Below are 21,503 nucleotides of genomic sequence, written 5' to 3'. Positions count from 1 at the left end.
TCTCAGAGGAACAGATGCAGATTCTAGCTATGGTACAGAATTGGAATTACCAATTCCCTTCCCTTCCACGTTTCCCTGGTTATGACTAACTTGGCAGTAAGAACAGCACAACAGAAGAGCAAAACTGGTGCTAAAGTTACAGCATAGTCTCTGCTCTCTTCTCAGGAGATTCACTTCAGAGCAGCTCTACTCTGGTCCTGTAAAACCAGTAGCCTTTGGCAGCTGGCCACAGTTGATGCGCTCCTAGAGCACATCTTCCAGTTTAGCTTCTTCTCAAAGAAACTGAGTTTGTGCTCTCCAAGATCACTCCAGTGCAAACCAGAAGAGCAATGAGTGGGGAAAAACATGGAGATTTGCCTCAGAAGTGCATTCCTGATTGCAACTAAAAAGCTAACAGACACACCTACTTACACCTCAGTTATAGCCCTGATTTACAGACTGCTACAGAGAGAATTATTGCCAGACTTTGTCACAGAAGACATCTTTGAGGAAGAAAGTACCTTGCAACTAAATGGATAAACTGTTTGGATGATAGTATGCTACTTTGTGTTCTTAAAAAAAAGGAATTTTTTTTTAAGAACACAAGTAGATAGATGGATAGCATCAAGCACGGGAAATTGGAAGGCAACAATTTCTAATCCCACCGCTATTATGGATTTATTGCTGGGGTTTTGCTAGAGCCATTCAATCCCTTTGTGCCTTGGCTGACAATTCTGGAAGCGTGTGGAGCATTTAAGTGTTTCTTGATTAACGAGAGTACTTCTCAAAAATAATTATACAGGGGTGAAAGTAAGATCACCGTTCAGCTAGTTGATGTTTTTCTGGAAGAGTATTTTCCCAAATTAGAAACAAAGTTATGCAAAAAATAAGCTTTTAGACTGTATTACACTTAGTACAGATTTTATATTTTCCCATACTGAGATTATTATACAAAGAAATATTTGGAAGTATGGCATATATTCCTGGAGATCGTATTTGTATATAGGGTATTCACTAACCTTCTTCTAGTCACCAAGTTTTACTTGAGAACTAAATATCTAAAATGCTATTTTATTTTTGTTGCAAACATTTAGACTCCCTTACAAAGTTAAGATGGATTTTTTTTTTTTAAATCAGATGAAAATGCTTCTCTATCAATACTATATATATATTTTTTTAATGTTAACTTCTACAAGAATGAGAGCAGAAGAACAGATTTTTGGCAGAAGTCTGGAAATAGTCTATAACATTACCATAGACGTACATGCATTTCCACCACCCCCAACACACATTTTATTTTTAAACAGGTATTTAGGATTCAACACTATTATCCTGAAGCTTGAAATTCAATTGGTCTTGGCTCTGCCCCATTGGGGATAGAGACTGGGCAGTACAGAAGTCCAGAGCTTGGGTAATCAGGCAACTTCAGGTTCCCTGCAGAGCATCAGGCAGCAGGAAAGTAAGAGACACTGATTCTTTATTCCTTTTCCCCAAATGGCAGATGTGCATTACAAGGACTTGTGGGAGAGCGGGCATTTCTCAATTCTTCACCATATGTATTTATTCTTCTTTGCATTTGAGACAAATTGACAGAGATCACCAGCATGTCAATACAAAATGGCTGGCCCGATTAAACATCAGAATTCCTGTAAAAGGGCAGGGCTTTTCATAAATACATTATTCCATTGATATTGAATTACTGACATAATGCAGAAAATTGTCTCATCAAAATCTCCTCTGGTTTATCCTATAAGAATAGACATATTTTTTAAACCTAAAGAGACCAAATCTGTATACGTGAAGAACGTGGAAAAAAAAAAATCCAAGTTGCCTGCCTCTTGTGTATCTGACTTTTGAATATTTAAGTCACTTTTGCTGATGAAATAAAGCTTTCTTAGAAGGCGAAATTTTAAAAAAGCGATAAATCAATATGAAAATATAAAAGTTAATCTTGACTTGAATACTGGATCTACTCATGTTGTATGTGAAAGTATTAAAACAAAATCTATTTTGTATAATTAGACAAACTGAAATATTAAACCTTTTAAATTTCTATAACCTGTCAAAATCTCACATATGATCTCCATCTGGAAGCTCCTGCCTATGTCATGCTTTTTTCTTTTCTTTTTTGATGCAATTGGAATTTGCCTACTGAAATAAGTTCCAGGAGCAAAAATACTCTGGTTCTTGATTCACCACTGTTTCAAATACAAGCTCTGGACTACTTTTGCACTATTCAAATCTCTAGTATAGCAGAGCTAAGACCATATGAATTTCAACCTGGAGTGTAGTATCTGGCTCTTTTGTTCCCCTATCAAGATAATGGTACAAGTAGATTCTATCAAATAAAAATACTAAACAAAAATAAATGTATAAATTAAATTTTACCAGCTTATAATAAATAGAGAAAAGAAATAGAGGTATCATTGAAGAGCTAGGTAGTGTTATCTCAAGATGCAATCTTTCTGGAACAGACAGTTTCAATTACAAGTTTTTAATTGGAAAAAGCCTAAAGAATAATCTACCTTTGTGTTTAACTAGGAAAACAAATACAAAACATCTGAACAAACCAAGTACTATACAAATTAAAACAAAACAGACTCCATATGGACTTCCCTAACCCCAACACTGAAGGTGTTAACAAAAGCCTGTGCTACTGTTTTTTGAGCATTAGTTTCTTAAGCGTATCTTTCTTCATTTCATTCCCCTGGAGGAAACTAATCATATACACACAGATTAAAAAAAAAAAAGCTGCAGCTTCTCAAATTAGACACTAGCATAGCTGAAAGTCTGCCATGACTAACAAGGATATTCTGCATACATTCTGACCCAAATGCATGAAGAATGGAATGTACACATTCATTTCACTGACTCCTCAAAACCTTTACTAGATAAGGTGCTTCCTAGAGAAAGGTTGAATTAAAGCTATCTAAGGTACAGAGGAGGCCCACTTTGACGTGCCGGGATTAGTAACTATTCCAGTCACAGATGTGAAGTAAACCAGCACTTAGTCACCACACCTGTCACTTTGCAACATGCACACCGCAAAAAATGCCAGGTCTGCTGACCACAGCTATGTGCATTACAAATAAAGCACAAGTTAAGCCATTCTGTCTCAATTATCTTTTCATATTTTCATAATATAACTCACTCGTACCCCTTTTCCGCTATACAAACACAGTACCTCAGAGCAAATAACAATAAATGTCCCTTAAAACACACACCAACATCTTTCCCCTCTTTGTGAGGATGACAGGCTAACATAGAGAAAGATTACCATACTATATGCATTCCACCTATGTTCAATCTAATTTTCAGTAATTTAAATGGAAATCTGGTCTACGAGAGGAATGGATGAGTTAATTACATATGGAAACTTCCTGTTCTACATAATTTGAAAAGAAAAATCATTCGATGCTTTAAAACATGATGTGTATCTTTGCAAGATTTAGAGAAACTATGACATATGGAACACTGGAAAAAGGTACTGGAAGATTTCAAGGGGATAATCTTAAAGCTCCTTCAATATTGTAACAGCCAGATTTGAAATTCTCTGCCAACTTTGCTAATTATATAGCAAGGGAAAAGATTAAGACTTCACAATTAAGAGATACTAGAGCTGCTAGGAACTGGCATATGGACAGTACTGCGACAAGACAAACAAAAACCCTTGGGCTCAGAGTATTAGTATTGACATTACAGCCGTTTTTTCAGTGGCAATAATTTTAGATAAGGCTGCCCTTCCGCCCCAGGCAGTTGTGTTTCTGCTCTGGCGCTCCCTCTCCCACTGCACCAGCCCAGCTGGGGCCCAGCAGCACCAGGTCACTCCTCTGCTGCTGGCACTGCGGTGGGGACCAAGGACCTGGGCAGAGCAGGCGTCTGGCGATGTCGGCTTTCCAACACAGATGCTGAAGAGCTATTTACCAGACTACATCTAACCTACAGGGGGAAGGAGGACACAAACACCCACTCAACACTGGGGAACATACCATTGCTACTGAAAAGCATTTTCAGCTCTTGAGCTCCAGAGATTAGCAAACCAGAGTAGGGAACACCAACACATTTCTCAACCACCAGCTCCAAAAAGGGCTGCCTTTTACAACTACTCAGGGAAGAACTAAAAGGGACCCCCCCCCCCCCAAAAAAAAACAGTGCACACCCACAGACACGCAAGTCCAAGTCAGTAACCTTGTCTTCCTTCAAAGACTAGAATGGAATTAAGTTCCACAAAAACACGAACAGTCAGGAAGTCTAGCCTCTTGGGTTTTGTCTTTTATAAACACCATAAGTGCTTAATTCTTGAACACTCCTGACTCTTGCAATGTTCTGCAAATTTTGTATGGCTTCACAACACCTTTTGCCTGATATCCACAGCTTCTTTCACTGAAACGCCACTCGTTCTTTGCAAAAACAACCTGCCCCTCCCCCCAAAACTGCCACACCCCCAAATACAAAAAAAAAAAAAAAAAATCCCACAAGATCAAGAGTCTGGCAAAAACTCAAGTGCATTCACTGATCGCAGCTTAACTCAGAAAATAGTGTCTTAACTAATCTTACTGCTATTGTTAAAAAGTTATTATCTTAAATATCAAGCAGGAAAGAGTTCTCAATTAAAAAACAAAGTTGCTGTGAAGACTTCAGTCTTAATATTATACTAACTTACTACTGCCACTTCTAAAAAGGAAGAATGAGTTAGTACTGGAAATGAATAAGCCCAATACTTCTTGGCAATATTGTATGGACGAAATCATTAATTACTATTCAGTAGCTTTTATTTCACATCTGTAAAGGCTCTCTGACTTACCAGTCCATAGCAATTGATCAAACAGGAGATATTATCTCTACTTATATCCTGCCAAGTACTTTTTAGTCATCTTATACTTTAGTAAACACAAATTTCTAATAAGTTAATGATAAAAATATAGCTGTATGTGTGTATCTTCACACATCTCCATTCCAGTGGCAGTTACAGGTCACTGACCATAAAAAGTACCAAAGGACTTCAAAATGCAGCAGTCGGTCAAATCTGGAGGGCAGATTTACCAAGAAATATCCTGGGAAAAAATCGACTGCAGAGTCTAGAGTCAGCTAATGGATCACAGAAAATTTACAGAAGTGCTTTATTAGGCATTTAGTTCCCTGTGCCTGACATACTCTAATCTGAAGAGTCCAGATCATGCCACAAATACCTCTATACAGGGATTGAAACTGGAGTTCCATTGAAATCACAACAAAAATTGCAACTGATTTCAAATTAACAATCTTGAATAAAGCTTTGTGTGAGAATGGAAGTTGGCTGCTCAAGTCTTTGTAGTATCATATTTTTATGATAGTTTTATGTTCAGTAGAGAAAATAAAAAAAATTCACCTCTTTTACTGTTTAAAATGCTTTAAATATATTTAAATCTTATTTCATTTCATATATAACCTAGGGAAGGGACTGGCTAAAAGTAGCAACACTCTCACAAATTTTTTTCTCAGCTCCAGTCAATGAAAAAAGCCCCCAACTTAAGAGCTTAGTAGTGAAATCATTCATCCATTGAACTGATGTTCTAATTAGCAGCTGTATAAAGCAAAGACCTGTTATTAAAAGTCTCCATAAAAGAATATGCCACTGTTTTGTTTTACACAAATTTAACTTTTTGACTTAAATTAAGTTGGTGACTACCAAATGTTATTAGGTTGGTGTTTGTCATGATTTAGCTTTTAACCAAAAGATCTCTAGAAGGAAGGAGAGAACTATTTTCAAACCATTTTTTTTTCCAAACAAAGAAAAATTCACCTGCAATCACTGCTGTAAAATTGGAATCAAAGTGATCATATCGTTACTGTTAAATTCAAAGCATAACACTGGAAGTAGAACTATTAGTACAAAGAAAATACACCTGCATTGACAGCTCTGAAGAGATAGAAGAACAATAAGCCTCCCAGTAATGAACCAGATCTAACTCTTGATAAAATATTTTAAAAATGATGATGCATGTAAAAAAGAAACAAATATGCAGTTATTGGGAGCACACAGAAAACCAGAAGAAACATACTAAACATGGAAACTCTACACACTCACCATCTGAATGGGTTTTTTGTGAAGATCTCGTTCAGTCACCAACTTTTCTTGGTCAGTGACATAAAGGCCTTTTTGTGCCAGAGCTTGTATAACAGCATCATGACCTAGAAGTGGCTTTGCAGCATCGCTCTTGAGAATAAGGCTCCCAGCACGACAGTAGAGTTCTGCCGACAGCAGCAAGTTAACAACAGGTGGTTTAATGTGCTCCTGGTCATACTGGTCTGTGTAGAATGGTTCTCGCAGTTCTTCTGGAATGTTTTCTACAAAGATCAAAAGACATAAAGCATTAGCTAATATGAAAAAGGATAACTACATTATTCACTTTTTATTTGTATGGATTGATATTTACGTTAAAATCTCTTCGGGGAAAGCCAAAGTCTTTACTCAGTCATCATACTGCAAAAGCACTGGGAAAATTACATACAAAGGCAGAGTTCAACAGAGTTAAGCTATAAATAGAAACTGAAGAAAAATTCAGAAAGAGTTCCACACTGCAAAAGCCACACCAGAAGGCCAACCTGTGGCTTTACAGTATCATTGAAGTTTCTTGGCTTTTCCACATTAAAGTTTCTTGGCTTTTCCAAATACATGCCCAAGCATTCTCATTTTCTTTAGCATAGTATTTAATACGTCAGACACTTCAAGGCGAAATAATGTCCATTTTAACACAAAAACCTGTCCTTATTACCATAATAAAATGGAAATGGAATAACATATTTTAAGCACAGAATAATTCCAGGGACAAAAAGGGAAACTACCACACATAATCCTTCTAAATGTCAAATACGCAAGACAAGTTTGCTTACTGTACTACCTATGTCAAGGATCACACATCACAGAATCAGCACGCTTACCTGGATGTCTTAATAGGATTAAAAGAATGGAAAAAGAAAAGAGGAAAAAACATTATCAATATCCTTCTTCTGACAAAACACTGAAGTGTTATTTGCCTATTTGTGTTACTGATTTTCTTTTAAGTGGTGAGCTTTTTTCCTTCTTCAACTAACAGGCCTAGCACCAACAGAAGGCTATGCAGGATTCTGTCAAGTTATGCTGAGATTTTAACCCTAAAATTGGAACTCCAAGAAGATCTATGACAGCTTTTCCATATACTTACACAACAGAACATAGACAAAATACACTTATTATTGTCTACCACAAATATAATAGTTACAACTAATTTGATATTAGATCAAATGAAATCAATCACCAGTGAAGCAGAAAACAACTTCGGCATGGTTTCAGAACTCACATTTCTAAATGTGAGCACTGCAAGATGCTGCATTCTCCCTCTAAGAATTTCGCTCTCCATTGTTAAAAAGTTAACTAAGCTGACAGCATTTATGGGAGAAGCAGCATGTCATTCTTTCCCTGAGCCAAAACTGAAAAGCCTATTTAACTCCTGGGGGTGGGGTGGGGGGAAAGGAAGCATAGGAAAAGAGTCAGGCAACTCCAGTCCCCATCCAGCTCCTACCCCCTTCCCCTTCAGCTGACTACACGTGTGAGGACAGACAGGATTTGAAGCGGAGGGTGGGGTAAACAGCCCAATGTGGGTGGAGGCAGGAGAGAGGAAAACAGAACCAGCCAACACAAGATGACAGATTATCTTCCTCGTACATATTGCATTACAGCCCATGTGCTTCCATTAAGAGGTGCGGAAGAAGAGCTAGCCTTCTCCTAGCTGTGAAGGGAGAAGATGTGAGAAGATGCCATCCAAAAAAAAAAAAAAAAAAAACCTTGCTTAAACATCGCCCTTCTCATAAGTAAAATAATTAAGGATAAGATATGGCTTTTTATTTGCCAATTCAGAATAGCAAGAGGGGGGCAGAGGTGTAATTTCTAATTTGGTTAAAACAGAGCTAAAATTTGGCTAGAGAGATGACATTTCTGCTTTAGACTACAGATCAAAATATAGTCAGCAGAACTAACATAGTCGGACCTTTGAAATAAAAGTCTAATGCCTACTGACATTACTTCTTCAAATGATAAAAAACAATTTTGAAAGAACTACCAAATGACAGCCAGTGATACTCTTAGGGCACGAACAGCTTGGAGATACTAAACTAGGTAGAGGAGTTCAGAGCTATTTTGACAGTTTCCAACTGTTAAATGAAAGATAGTTTCAAAATGAAACACATTTGGAGCAACTACTTTATACAGTGCAACCTTCTCCTACCACTTCCCAGCTACCTCAAGCACGTACTGATTCTACACATTGCACTATCATTCAGCACTGTAAAAAGAAGTAATAATTAAGCAACTCAATAAACAAATCTATGCATTATTCCCACCTATCGCCAGTCTTCGCCCTATCTGTCCTTTCTTTTCCCTGTTTGTCCACACATCATCTATTTAAATGTTACACTTACTATTTCTGAGGTCCCTCCCTCATGATCCATCTCCACTTCACTATCAGCTCAGTTCTCACCATGATTCTGTCCTCTATAACTTTGACTGCCAATTTTTAAAGCATCTTCATGCTAGAGGGCATTATTTGCTAAATAAGTGTTTCCAATCTCACAACGTACAGGCAACACATTTTGCCTGACCCTGGAGAAGACAAAACAAACAAAAGGAACCCCACACCTTTTTTGAATCATACAGGAAGTTAGATGGAGGCGGGAGGAGAGAAGGAAACAGGAGGAGGAGGATAAAGCCATTCGTAATTTCTTATAAAGAAAAAGCTAAAAAATAACTCCTTTACTTGTCTTGAGGCAGGAGTAGGTAGCTACAAACAAACAGAAATCACAACCTCCCTGCTTTAGATCCACCGAAGACAATGACAGATTTTAAATCTAAAAGTTTAAGCAAGAACAGAAATCCAAAGACAGGAAATAAACTTGTCTCCTGTTAAGAGTCACTTCTGCTCTTGTCAGTATCACAAAACATACCATAAAATAGCAAGATAAGATGCCTTAGATGCATTTAGCATGAAAGAATGACATTTGCTAACCGAGGTGTTAATAATAAATCCCAATACACTAAAATCAAGATGAGAGCTAACAAAGGCAAATAGAAATATTTCTACAGAACATTTCCGCATTTGAAAAACATAGCAAGAGACAAAACAAGATGTATGCTATTTCTTCATTAATGTTCACAGAAAAAATAAAGTCTGCAATAGAAGGAGAAATAGAATACTGAAACAAGGTATTAGGAAGAGAAAGTGACTGCATACATATTAGCTATGAAAAACTACCTAAACATTGTGAGAGCATAACAATAAAGAATCAAGGCTGTAACAAGATCAAAAGTTCTCTTCCCAAAAATTCCCCTAAGAGTTACCTTCTCACAGACAGAAACACATGCACTTTTTCCTCACTTACAATATAAATATCAAATTGTTTGATAACAGAATCAATCTTTATAGCAGGTAAACAAAATTCAGAAGATTTCTAGATGTTCTGGTTTTTCTTATAACAAAATAAGTTTAAAAAAAAAAAAAAAAAAAAAAAAAAAAAGCTGGGTGTACAGGAAACTATTCCTTCTATATTGGTCTTCCAAAGGCATGACCCTTCCAAAAAGCAACGTGTGCCTTCTGAAGTCCTCTGGAGGTAGAATTTGAAGGTTACATCCAGTCTCAGCAGATTACCAGAGCCACTGACAAGGTCAAAAGCTTTTATTTAACAATTCTGGCAAGTTTGGAAATTGTTAAACTGCCCTGTTAGGCAGAGAAGAATTTTATGCTAATTCATGATATGTACTATTTTACCAGTTCCTTTCCTTCCCCCCCAGACAAAAGAGTCCTTCAAGATTAAGCTCTGAAGTAAATGAACAATTTTAAAACAAATACAAATGTACATGCTTATACACGCTGCCATGAAGTACTATTTAATCTTGAAACTTGTGCCAAAGTACACTATAGCAGTTATGAAAGAGTGGTATATAGAGGACATATAGTTAGGGGACTTGAATGTAGGAGATATGGTGGAGACCAATGGAATTGGGTTTATTTAGGCTGGAGAGGCTATGGGAGGATCTAACTGCAATCTTCCACCACCCAACAGGCAGATTATTGAAAAGATGGACTCAGACTCTTCTCAGACAGTGCAGTGAAAGGATGAGAGGCAGTGGGCACGAGCTGCTGCAGGGAAATTTCAACTCAACATAAGGAAAAAGTTCTTCACTATGAGAGTGGTTGCGACCTGGAAGAGGTTGCTGGGGAGGCTGTGAAACTGCCATCCTTGGAGGCTTTCAAAACTTGACCGGTCAAGGCCCTGAAAAACCAGATCGAACTTGGAAGCTAGCCCTGCATTGAGCAGGAGGTTAGACAAGATGATTTCCAGAGATCTCTTTCACTCTAGTTGTTTCTAAGCTTGCCAGTAGGACCACACGTTTCAATTTTAGTAAACCCACACCAAGAAAGACTTCCCCCAAAATCAGGGAGCTTGACATTCTGAATTTTATTACTGAATTGTGAGGAGAGTAAATAAAGCTAATACACAAATTCAGCATATAGAGAGGAAAATACAAGAAGGAAATAATACCACTTTAGTGCAGAACACTAATTCAATTTAAAGAATCAGGCTAACTTTAAAACAATATATCTTCAGGTAATCTCTTCCATTCAAAGGACTCAAGTCACAACCCTGCAGATGCTCTCTCTGGGGAAGGAAAAAAAACCCACAAAACCAAAAAAGATCTCATTCCAAGCTTTAAAGCAAATACGGGGGAGGAAAAAAAGAGATAACATTAACTCATCTTTTCACTTAAACAGATCATTTTAATGGGAAGGAGGAATCACTTAACAGTAATTCATAGTTACCCCGAATTTACCTTTAAGAGCAGTTTTATAAGCAAAGCTCTCTGCTCACGTAGATGTGAATTACTCCCTGGAACACAGCATGAGCACCTCTTTGGAAAAAATTATTTGTATCGGTGTGGAAAGTCTAAGCTTTTTTTTTTTTTTTTAAACAAACTATTTTTTGCAAAGTTTCCAGACTTCCACAGAGATGAATATAATCCTTTCAGTTTTGTAACTACTGAGTGTTTCAAAATTATAAGAGGGAACAATTCCAGATTTATGAACTTTTTGCATTAAGGAAGTGTAAAAACTCAGAAGCCTTAGCCAACAAGGTCTCCCTTTATTCCTAAAGATAATATAAACAAGTATTTTACCATATACTTACTTTCTAATTAAAATACATATCATTATTATGAGCCACAAGGTCACATAAAGCCTCAGCCTAGGGAATTTCCATCTGTACAGGGTACTGACTTCAGTCAACAAGGAGATTAAGAAAATAATATTTGTAAAGGAGGTTTAATACAGAATTATTTTGTGAAAATTTGACTAATACCTTAACCACTTTCTAGTATCACCCCAAAAATGAATTTACGATAAACCTTAATGGACTCAATTACTTGACGATTTTCTGCAGGACAGCAAAGATTTACTTCTGCTGTAAGGTAGCCGTGTGAATGAGGTCCATTCAGCCTCTCATTTGCCAACAAGAACTCTGGTGCCCCATTCCCCTTTGAGCGCAAGAAAGCAGAACTTCCAAGAAAGTCAGAGGGCTGAGAACAGGCCTGAAAAGCATGATTTAGATTATTTTGCTTTTGATGGATTTTCATAGTTGTCTCAATAAAAGTAGACATTTCAATTTGACATTCTATTTTGGAGAGGCCTTCAGGGCCTCCTATAAGCACTACAGTTCTAAGATTCACAGCAGATTAGTAATTCATGGAAAAACAGATGCTATTAACAAAAAAAAAAAAAAAGAAAAAAACACCAAACATGAATTTTAATCAGAAGGTGGAGAACAGAATGAGGCAGTTGACATTCAAAGAGTATTATACTTCTTCATTTGTTCAATCAGTCTGCCGCTTATTTATATTTTCCTTGGCTAACAGAGGGTAGGCATACTTCTACCAAGGAGCAAGTATCTAAAAGGTCACCTTTAGAAATTTCTGGCAGACTGAATTTCAGTATCACATTTCTTAACTTTGTCTACCTAAATGATCTCAAGAACTTGAGAGATTCTTGGATCTACTGTCACAGAAGTACTTCAAACAAACCCTACCCTCCTGCCTCTAGACACCACAGACAGACAAGTGGTGATGCTTCGACTTGGGACAGCAATTCTGTACTTTCAGTAGGTAATTCACATAACATTAAAAGGAAGATTTTGGTGACAAGTAATAAAAGAATCTAGATACGGAAACTCTGTTGTCCTCAAATGTATAACAACTAAATAGCTTTCATTACCCACTGGCTGAAAATGAGAAACTTAGCATTCTTGTTCTACCTTCTTGACTGAATTGGAAAAATGACTCATTAAGATGTAAAAGGCGTGGAGCATCGTGCAAGCTATTCCTAGCCTTACTTTCTTCTGCTCTACTAATCAGAGTTATTCTCTTCCAAAAATCTTGTTTAAAGAAACAACATAGAACAAGTCCAATTTGCCTACACAGGACTCTTTTGGCTTAATGAAAGGAAAAACTTCTTTTCCTTGCCATGATTACTGCTTGAGAAAGTAATTCAATAAAAACTGATCTTTGTACATCAAAAGCAAAAACTCACTAAGTATTAAACAGTTGGCCAAATTTGTTTTCTAGAACACACCAATCAGTACTGCTTCAAAGAGTGCTAGTTACATTAGAACTGGATTTTAGGTGGAAACATTTTATGTAGGGTTTTTTGGATGCTTTATATAGGTATGAGTTTCTAGAGGGATTCTTTGTTACAAAAACCAACCAACCAAAACCTGCCCAGGCTCCACTTTTACGGTCCATCCAGAATTCACCTATTTTTATGAGCGCTGAGAATCACATAAGAAACGCTCTACTGGGTCACACTAATTGTCTATCTAGTCCGATATTGTGTGTTCTGTAGCACAGTAAGAAATGCTGCTCTCAGAGCAGATAAAGTTTTTTTGGTAGGAACATTTTCTACTAACATGGGAGAGTTTAATGACTACCTTACCAACACCTGCCTATTTATTCAGGCTCTGATAAACAAAAGAATAACTTAGAATAATCCCTGACAATAACAGGATCAAGTCATATTAGCATACACACCTTCAGAAGTTATTTTCAGGATAGGTACGGTATGAGAAATACAGAGATAACGATGTAGTTATAATCCCATCTTACTCAGCTAGCTTCCCGATGCCTATTACAATGGAGACATGTTTTAAACAGTCTTCAAAACAGGGGAAAAGATGATTTCAGAAAAATAAAGAGGGAAAGCATTTATTTCTTGAACTATTATGACTTCATTAATTCAAAAAGAAAATTTTGCCATACATAACTAGACAGACACGTGTTGACACATGTACGTTCGAGTCTGGTTCACAGTTTCTCTTAATTTTAGAGTGGTTATAAGGTGGGGTGAAGAAAACACACAGGAAATAGCTAGAAGAGAAGGAAGTTTCTTTATCACTTCCACTTAATCCAGTACTAATGTACTGTCCAAGGCAAAAAGAAAAAGAAAAGGGGGAGTGTTGAGAGGGCACATCTATTTCATTTTTCTTGCCAAGTCTTGAAGGATTTTCACCCCCTAACCCCATTTTCCAGGGAGTGATCAGCAACAACATTCATTCAGTGCCATGGGTTTACCACAGCAAGTGGTTAAAAACTAGTAACTTCACTAGTGGAATTCTATACAGTTTTGCTCATTAAAATCCACCAGATACCTGAGGAATTGAAATCGGGTATCATCTCAACTTTCCAGTATGTGAAATTCCTGACTAACAGTGTTTAAGTCCTCTTCAAGTCAGGATGAGAGTCACCTTTAAACATGGAGTTACTATGTGCGCCAAACAGATTAGCCTAAGTCACTGAAAGAACAAAATTAAAAGATAGGTGCAATTGTAACTGCAGTGATGGTTGAAGAAAACAAAAAAGAAGCCAGGTATAGGCAGAGGAAATATATTTCATCTCATCACCTTATGTAGGTGAGCATTTAGCAACAGTCCCTTCATCAGGGCTGTCACATTGTGCAGACAGGCACTTCAGCTGTCCAGACAGATAGGCTCAATGACACGAAGTCACTGAACAGATTATAAACTACCTTACCTGCAGTCTGTCGTGCAGCCAGAATCCTGACAAGCATTCACTTGCGACTTCACCTGCCCAGACTTACAACTACAGATGGTTCTGTCAAACCCAGTAGGCCCAGAAGCCCATTCAGTTTTATTTATTCATTAAGAAAGACTGAGCTACAGTCAAAATATGTTTTGAATGTGTGTTATACAGAAAGGAGCGATCCTATAAACTTCTAAAGTAGACCATCTCTGTTTATGATTAGTCCAGTGAACTGATTTCAGGAAAATTGATCACAAAGTATCAATTTGTCAGTAAATATTTGAGAGAACGGATGAAAAGGACTCTCCATAAAAACAAATAAATAAAGGGATATTTTCCTCACAAGTTTCCCCAAACTCTTGCTTTTCTCTTTCAAATTCACTCATGTGCCAGTTTTTGATTGCTGCCATACGGAACAAGAGTAAAGAAAGTCAGTAATTACATCTGCTAGGAAGTATTATGAGATGTTCTGGCCTGCAACTTCCAACATCAATAGATGAGAGTAATAGTTACAATTTGTTTCTGCTTGATATAAGTAGTTCATTTCCTCCCTCCCTGGTCCCACTGTCAACATCTGCAAACAGCAGTAATTAGGTGCTTGTAAATTCTGAAAATATGAGTTATCAGGAGAAAGCTATCTAAGTTTCTTGGCTAATGTTTGGCCATAGGGAATACAATCTATTGCTTCAATTGCCTATCAATAAATTTGATGCAAAAGGTACATGGACTATTTTGTTATGATTGCAGAAGCTACTCAAAACAAGGTTTAACTCAGCTATTTCTGACCATGAAGACAAATGCCAGCTATACGTAGAACAGCTTGCTATACCTATAGCACAGTTTGAAACACAGAAAGGTTTTGAAAAACTTTCATAGTACAATATCAAATATACCTATGAAAAAGAGAAAAAAGGTCTTCAGCAATTACAAACCACTTAGCTTGTTTGCTTGCCCCCCTCCCCCCCTTTTTTTTTTAAAGTCTCTAAGAACTGATGTGAGATTATTGCAAGCACTCAGGAATAAAACTAAATAAAAGCTGCATGGGTCTATCAGAAAGAAATCATACTAAGCCAATTAAATTTCTTTCTATGACAGGATAAGAAGTTGTATGGGTAGTAGAACAGCAACCGATTTATCTTGACTTTAAAATGGTTCCCATGGTATTCTCAGAACCATAAATGCCACAGAGATGGTCTTAATTTAGTAACTACAAACTGGATGCAAAGCTAGCTGAAAAAAATCATATTCCAAGAGTACTCATCAGTGACTATCAAATGAGAAGAATGTTTAGTCCAAGAAGTAGTTGGTATCTTCATTCATAATTGGCTGAGGTAATAGAGAGGATTCCAAGCTACGAAGAGATCGAAAGCATTTTGGAAGACAAGATTATAATTCAAGATGATTTTGATAAGTGGAAGAAGCGGTTTGAAAAAATAGGATGCAGTTATATAAGTATAGCTGCAAAGCAGGAACCAACAACTATACAATTAAAAGATGGGAACGACTGAGTAGGCAGTAGTTCTGCCGAGAAAGATATGGAGCTACAGTGAATCACAAACGGAATGAGTCAACAATCCCAGGCTGATGCAAAAATGACAAACATCATATTCTAGTGAATAAATTACAGTATTATGGGTTGGAAAAGTGATGTGTTTCGCAGATTTACCCAGTACTGGTAGGGCCTTAGTGGGACCATTACATCTAGGTTTGAGTACAGAATTCAGACAACATAGACCACATGCAAAAAATACAGAAGAGAAAAAGAGAGTGCCCAAAAGCTTCACTTACAAAGATGAAGCTGAAAAAAAGCTATTTTGTCTAAAAAGCATAAAAACAGAATGGAGACACAGTAAGAGCTTTTATTATATGAAAGGTGCTATAAAAAAAAGTAAGAAGTCCACTGTCCTCTCCACATCCACAGGGACTAGAACAAGGAAGTAATGGGTTTAGTATGGCAAGAAAGATCAAGTTTATTCCTGTTAATTAGGCCTCATTATATTTTTAAAATCAAAGCATATGATAGAGTTCAACCACTTCTTTGGAAAGCAGATTTTCTCAACTGAAATGGTTAATACCATGGAATTCAACAGGACTTCTTATAAGGTTAGAAATTCAAAAAGTACGAGAGCTACTGCTGAAAGTGAGCATTTACAGATTTAAATTCTAAGGTTAAACATCACTTCCTCAGTTTCACATTGTACTTTTTGTTAAATTCTTCCCCTTTCAGCTACTGTAAGTTATGTCACTTAAAACATTTAGTTATTATAAAATCTTTAATCTAATCTGTCCTAACACTGATACTTTTTTTTGCAGCAAAACAGATTCTCAAGGCACAAAACCCTATTCTTCCCTCAAGCTGGAAATATGAAGTTTGTTTTAAATTAGTATTTCTTAAAGAAAGAAAAAAAGAACCTGACAAGTGTCATTACAGCAGCACAAGTCCGTGAGTGATCTGGTACATTTTGTTTCTTATTGCCAGACACAGAGTTCTGTTGATGCAGCAAACTACATTACATCTTAAAAAAAAAAAAAAAACAAAAAAAAAAAAAAAAAAAGACAGACAAGATTACTTCCTTTCCTAAGGCTGAAAAAAATAACAGTTAACCCTTAAGAGCAGCAGCCAGAGCAGGACTAAACCCCATAACCTTCAGACATTCTTGTTACCTTCTAAGCCATTTCTATAACATCTATTCTTCACGCATGACAGTCACATTGAAGACATCTTGTATACTCATATTCTTACAAGACAACTTAAACTTGCCTACACCGTGTGCCATCTTCATCAAAGATGAAGCTACATCAGCTTCATTGAAGGCAACAACAATATACAATTGGTCTTACAGGTTTTGGATGCAAATATCAATCAAACACCAAAAGCCACTACTAAATATTAATTTACAGTACCTGTATCACAAGTCTTATTCAAGAGAGGACTCTCATCTTCTTAACGCCTAACCAGGCTGTATCCACAATTTTGATTATATTCCAACATGCTTTTAAAGAATGTGAAATATGCTCACTGGATCCCAAAGATATGCCTATTGCCTATTTGATATATAAAGATGTAGATATCTTCTATGGACATATGATTGCAATGATTTATGCTTTTGACTTTTTTTTTTTTAATTAATTAATAAGCTGCATTAACTTCTTTCAGAGAAGCTGGAGAAAAATCCTTCACTTCCCTAGGTAAGGAATTCCAACATTTCTGGAATAAATACAAATTCAATGTGGCATCCATAAACATGCTAATGATCCTTTGTAATTCCTTTGTATGAATGCACATGGCAGTAGGTAGAAGACATGACTACACCAAAAGAGGCAGTGATCCACTCTGAAGAAAGTAAGTAAATAAATAATCCATCCAACTTCCTTCCTTCTTGGAAAAGGTGAAGGTCAATTCTTCTGTTTTGCTCCAAGTATAAAGGAAGTATCCGTATTCCAGACACGCAAGTTCTACATACTATTTTTCCCTGCTTTGGCCACAAACTCTTTGAAGCTACTTGTGATATTAACCTAGTAGGGAAACTGTCAGATGAGGAAACACCCTATGATTGGGTATATTTATCTCTCTTCCTACTAGGTATGTCATCCTAGTATTTAGAGGGCAGAAGGTGCTACCATCTTCTCTAATCATTTTTCACTTGCTTTTGCATCTCAGAACAACCGCAGGAATTAAAGGAAAGAGTAAAGGAATCTGTTTCGGATCAGACTTTCCATAGACAGCAAACTGAAAAGTACCTTGCAAGTTGCTTTATACATCCACTACAAACTCAACCAATATAAACCAAGACATATCAACCAAAGGCAGAGGACTTGGTCAGACTAGTAGAGTTTGTCTACTAGATAAAGCTTTTTTAGGTTAAAATTTTGGGTTATATAATTGCATGAGCACTGTAAACTAGAAATTCCAACAAGCATAGCCTATAGAACTGAGTTATCTAAAAAGATAATGATTTCTTAAGATTTTTGAGTAATTCCACAAACTTTCACTACTACCAATATTTCACTTCTAAGGTCTGCATATCTTATAAAGCCTTACAAAAAAGTGTTATATACACTCTTAGTTTTTACAAAGCAAATGAAAGTTTCATGTGGATACAACATTTTGATTTTTTTTTTAATGTTGAATATGCATTCTATTTCAGTAGCCACTGACCTTGTTGAAATTTCACTAGGTTCAACCACTTTGAAAGCAGTTTTTCGGAAGCCCCGTGTGAAATATCATCAGTTTCCAGGGGCTTCACCTTTAACCCTGTCCGAACACACAACAATGCTCTGGCTCTAAATGCAACAGTCGCAGAATTCCAAAAGCAGAAACCTCTTCCTGTTATTCTACAAAGAACAGGGGTAAAAATATTGACTGTTAATGTATAATTTGCCTTAAAAAAAAATCTCTATTTTTAATCCATGGAAAATTAAGTGATTATTACACTACAGCGATGAACAAGCAGCTTGGTAAATTTTCAGAACACCTCCCTCAGAAGACCTCAGTCAGCCTGGTATTGCTCAAGGCCCAACAACATTTCAAGCCTAGAATAATAGGTCTGGTATTCCTCAAGGCCCAGGTTTTCAAAGACGCAGCAGTAATGCCTTTCAGAGGCATTACAATCAATTCCCTTTGCGCTCGCAGACAAGAGGAGTCTCCTGTGCTGTGTAGGCCAATAACTGGCATTAAGCACTCTTTTTCCCCAAAAATCCTTCTTATTGCTTAACCATTTGAATGACTCCGGGCAACTGTCACACGCGTCAGAACTACTAGCGCGCGTCTGTTTCCATTTCCAACCTCCAATCGAGCTTTTGAGACAGGAAAAACATGGATGGCTGGTAGCTTTTTTTTTTTTTTGGCGTTTTATAAATGTGACTAGGGAGGAAAAAATAAGCGCAATTTACAGAGCTCAATTCCTCGAATGAAATTGTAACAGCTCTAAAAGACAATTACGCATCCACGCGAACAGGGGGGCTACCGGGGGTGGGGGGGATATAGTACAGGTTCTTAGGCAGTGAATTGGAGAGGAGGCTTGGGATGCGGGGCCTGCCCGAAATCAGCCCGCCCCCCCGGCGCGGGGCAGCCGGGCGGCAGCCGGCACCGCCGGCAGGGGAGCCGAAGACGCCACCTACCTGTCCCGAAGGCCTTGGCCACCAGCCAGGCGAGATTACAGGCGATTTTCGCTCGGGAGAAGTCGTAGTGGTCGAAGGGCTTGATGGCGGGGACGATGAACGTCTTCCTCATCTCCCGGCCCTCCGCCGCCTCCCCCATCTTCGCGCAGGACCCTCCGCGGGCCGCCGCTCACATGATCCGCCCTCCTCCTGCCCGGCCGCGGGGAAACGCGCATACAGACGGCGGCACCGAGCCGCGGCAGCTGAGGCGGGCGCCGGGGCCAGCTGTCCGCCGCGGCTAACGCCGCCTCCCGCCGTCCCCTGCACAGGAATGTGCCACAGCCCCGCCGGCCTCTTCCTCCTCCTCCTCCTCCTCGCTCGCTCTTTGTCTCAGTTCAGGCGCCCGCCGCCCCCCGAGCGGCGGCTGCCGGTGGCCCTCGCTGCCGCCCCGCGGGCAGCCCCTCGCCCAGGGCTCGGCGCCCGCAGCCGCCGCCAGCCCGGGCCGCGGGGCGGCGGCCGCCGGCGAGGCCCCGCAGCGGGCCGGCACCGGCACCGGCTCTGCCCGGGATGCCAAAGCCGCCCGGGACCGGCCCCGAAACGCCGCGCGGCCCGCGGGGCGCAGCCCGGCAGCGGCAGGAGCTCCCCGCGCCCCGGGCGCTCGGCGGCCGCCCCTCGGTAGCGCGACGCTGCCCCGACCCCCGGCAGCCGCCGCCGCCGCCGCCGCTGCGGCTTTCCACCCGCCGCTGCCGCACTGGATTGGGGACGCGCGCATGCGCCGCCGCCGCCGCCTTCTCCCGGCTTTTCCCTCCCTCTCTCCCTCCCTCCCTCTCTCCGGCGGCCGCGCGGGCGGGGCGGCAGCGCGCGGGGGGGAGGGGGGGGTGTCACGTGGCCGCCCCCCCACACACAAGGGGCATTTTTGACGCGCCGCCAGGCCCGCGCGGGCGGCCGTTGCGCTGGGGGGGGGGGGGGGCAGGGCGGGGCGGGGCGAGGCGAGGCGAGGCGAGGCGAGGCGAGGCGAGGCGAGGCGAGGCGAGGCGTTCCCCGCCGCGAGGGGCGACCGGCGGCGCCCGGCCGTGGGGGAAAGGGCGGCGGCCCCGCGGCAGTCGGGCCTCGCTGCGCGCAGCTGCTGGCTTGCCGCGGCCGTGGACGGCCGGGATTTGCCCCCGCGCTGAAATTACGGCGAGTTTCGTTGTGAGCTGGGGCTGGGGCGGCCGCGGCCGCGGCGGGGGGAGCCGGAGCAGCGCGGTTTTTAATCCCTCTTACGCTGAGTCGCTCCCCCCCCCCCCCCGCGTTTTAAATTCCGTTTATATATAACTTGTCAAACACTCGGGGTAGAAAAATGACAGAGTCTTAAAATGGTCCAGGGGCTGCTCGTGTGATGGCTGTAATACCACGTACTCGCTGTAATGACGGGCTGCAGCGACGGTCCGTCCCGGGGACCGGCTCCCGCCCAGCGCGCACGTACCTGCGCCGCTCTGGCAAGCGGCACGAAATCGCCGTGACGGGGCCTGTGTGGACAGAGGCGCTGGTCACCGCAGCAGCGCTGATGTAACCGCGCGATGAAGGACCTGCAGCCAGGCAACACTGGCGAAGTTAACTTTGAAGCGAGGGTCCGGGGTGCGGCGCGGCGGCCGGGAGGGGAGGGGAGGGAAGGGGAGGTCCTGCCGCTGCTCCGCCGTCGCCTGTCGCTGGGTGACTGGCAGTGCCAGCCGGCGCTAAATTCCCCCTTTTTGGCAACAAAGAGCTGTTAGAGCGGTGTAGGCGTGAGGTAAAAGTGCGCCGTCCTCCCCTGCCAACACGGTATCCGGCAGCCGTGTGCTGAGCCAGCTCAGGAAGCTGATCTGGCCAAAAATTAAGTTTCTTTTTGCAGTTAGGTTTTTGCCTGGCTGAGCTTTCTGGGTCACTGCAGGACCGGGCCTGACTTAGTATAGCTATTAGCTAACCAGGCTTTTTTTCACTGTGGCAATTCAGTGAGTCCCTTCACAAACTGCTGCGGTGGGGGTTGACAGGGCTGTATTTTTTTTTTTCCCCCCACAGCTGAATTTGGAGAAGAATATATGGAGACAGTCTTAGCAAGAGACTGTAAGGTTTAGAAGAATATTTTATCCAAACTATTATTTCTTTGTACTTAAAGTGGACTTTAAATTGATCTGGACAGAAATTTTGCATTGTTATTTGGCTATGCATGCTTCTAGTGCTTCGTATAGGTAGTAATACAAATATTTTGAACAGGAGGCCATAATGTACTTTACGGTTTTAGTGACGTGAATCTGTAGTTGCTGGTAATGAGTAATTAAATAGGTTGCAGAGGCCAACCCAAACACGTTTA

At 40.2% G+C, this 21,503-nt stretch overlaps 1 protein-coding gene across 5 annotated transcripts in view; it reads right to left on the bottom strand.

Annotated features, from left to right (window-relative positions):
- CAMSAP2 (calmodulin regulated spectrin associated protein family member 2) overlaps window positions 1-19,988 on the bottom strand; it is a 99,204-nt gene extending 79,216 nt beyond the window's left edge. For 4 of the 5 annotated variants that reach the window (XM_026118463.2, XM_026118473.2, XM_026118481.2 and 1 more), the window contains exons 1-2: window positions 19,196-19,987; window positions 6,047-6,306 (exon numbers count right to left, since the gene is read on the bottom strand). In XM_026118463.2, coding sequence (XP_025974248.1) covers window positions 6,047-6,306; window positions 19,196-19,334 — 399 coding nt within the window. In that variant the 5' untranslated portion in view covers window positions 19,335-19,987. Of the gene's footprint in view, window positions 1-6,046; window positions 6,307-19,195 lie in introns of all 5 variants that reach the window. The other variant, XM_026118489.2, reaches the window with a different exon arrangement.
- Window positions 19,989-21,503: the final 1,515 nt, after the last annotated feature.

Source organism: Dromaius novaehollandiae, chromosome 8 (assembly GCF_036370855.1).
Source record: "Dromaius novaehollandiae isolate bDroNov1 chromosome 8, bDroNov1.hap1, whole genome shotgun sequence".
Taxonomy (NCBI): domain Eukaryota; kingdom Metazoa; phylum Chordata; class Aves; order Casuariiformes; family Dromaiidae; genus Dromaius; species Dromaius novaehollandiae.
This window is presented reverse-complemented; position numbering and strand designations above follow the sequence as displayed.